This window comes from Emiliania huxleyi (assembly GCF_000372725.1).
Source record: "Emiliania huxleyi CCMP1516 unplaced genomic scaffold EMIHUscaffold_10233, whole genome shotgun sequence".
Lineage (NCBI taxonomy): Eukaryota > Haptophyta > Isochrysidales > Noelaerhabdaceae > Emiliania > Emiliania huxleyi.
The window spans coordinates 1-1,118 of NW_005202281.1; the positions used below are offsets into that span (position 1 = coordinate 1).

Sequence of the window (1,118 nt, forward strand, 5' to 3'; positions counted from 1 at the left end):
AGCGTGACAGAGACGACCGCTGTCGTGACATTCGTGGCGACCAGGCTAGCAGAGATGTTGTCGCCAACCAGCTCAGTTCCCAGAGGCGCCGTCACAAGGTCGCCTTTGCTGGTCTGGCGCTTCTCGTTGTGCAGGTCGCAGCCCGTGCTTGAGGTCACGCGTACAAAGGGGGGGAATGTTGCCAAAAGGTCACCAGCGATCGTGCTTCGGATGGCTGCAGCATCGATCTCGCCATGTTTGCTGTACCTCTCCCTGGCCAGGACGATGCACATGGAGAGAACCTCCTTGACTTGCTGTGGCAGCGGTGCGGGTGGCAAGGCCGGCGGCTGGCGCGGCGCCGGTGGCGGAGACGTCCTGCCGAATGTCCTGCCGAAGGAGGCGTGCCCCCTTGGCAGTCGTACGTCCTTCAACTTTTCCCTATCGCTCAGTTGGCAGCGCTTCCCGCCCTTGAGCACTTGAGCACTTGATAGGGTCGATTCCGCATGGTACGGGACCCCTCGATCGTCTCTGTAGAGCTCTACAGCCTCTATCCTCATACACACAGCTCATCAGAGAGCCGCTCTACTCGAGCGAGTACATCTGTACAGCTCTATACAGCGTCGCTCTACACTCTCTCTATCTGCCTACATACTTACTCACGCCGCCACGGATGAGTCTTGCACGTTCTTCTTTCACCCCATCCATTTGCGCATCTCGATCGAGCCGACTCATTCATACTAACTCTCAAAACAAAAAAAATCTCTCTCTAACTCTCTCTTACTAACGGGATAACAGCATATCACGGAGTTCCCTTAGAGCTCTATGGAAGCTGAATAAGAAATCGAGCGACAGCGTCCGTGTCCACACCACACACAGCCCAAATTCCCCTCTTGCACCGCCGAAGTCGAGGGTGAAGCATGGCTCGCGGCTCCATCTTCAAGGCCAGCCTGTCTCCCGAGCAACTCGAGGTCGAGCAGCGGCTGCGAACCCTCGCGCTGATGCTCGTCGGCCTCGCCGTGATCGCTTGTGGGCTCTATTACCTCGAGGGAATCCTCATTCCGCTCGTGCTCGCGCTGGCCCTGACTTACACGCTCCAGCCGATGATCGACCTGCTCTCCAAGCGTCCGCTGCACCTCTGC

The 1,118-nt window shown here is 57.9% G+C and overlaps 1 protein-coding gene across 1 annotated transcript; it reads left to right on the forward strand.

Annotated features, from left to right (window-relative positions):
• Window positions 1–896: 896 nt before the first annotated feature.
• On the forward strand, window positions 897–1,101 carry EMIHUDRAFT_260010 (hypothetical protein; the record flags this gene model as incomplete). The annotated part of the gene is made up of 1 exon (XM_005793172.1): window positions 897–1,101. A coding segment is annotated over one exon (205 nt), but the record flags the coding sequence as incomplete, so codon positions are not given.
• Window positions 1,102–1,118: the final 17 nt, after the last annotated feature.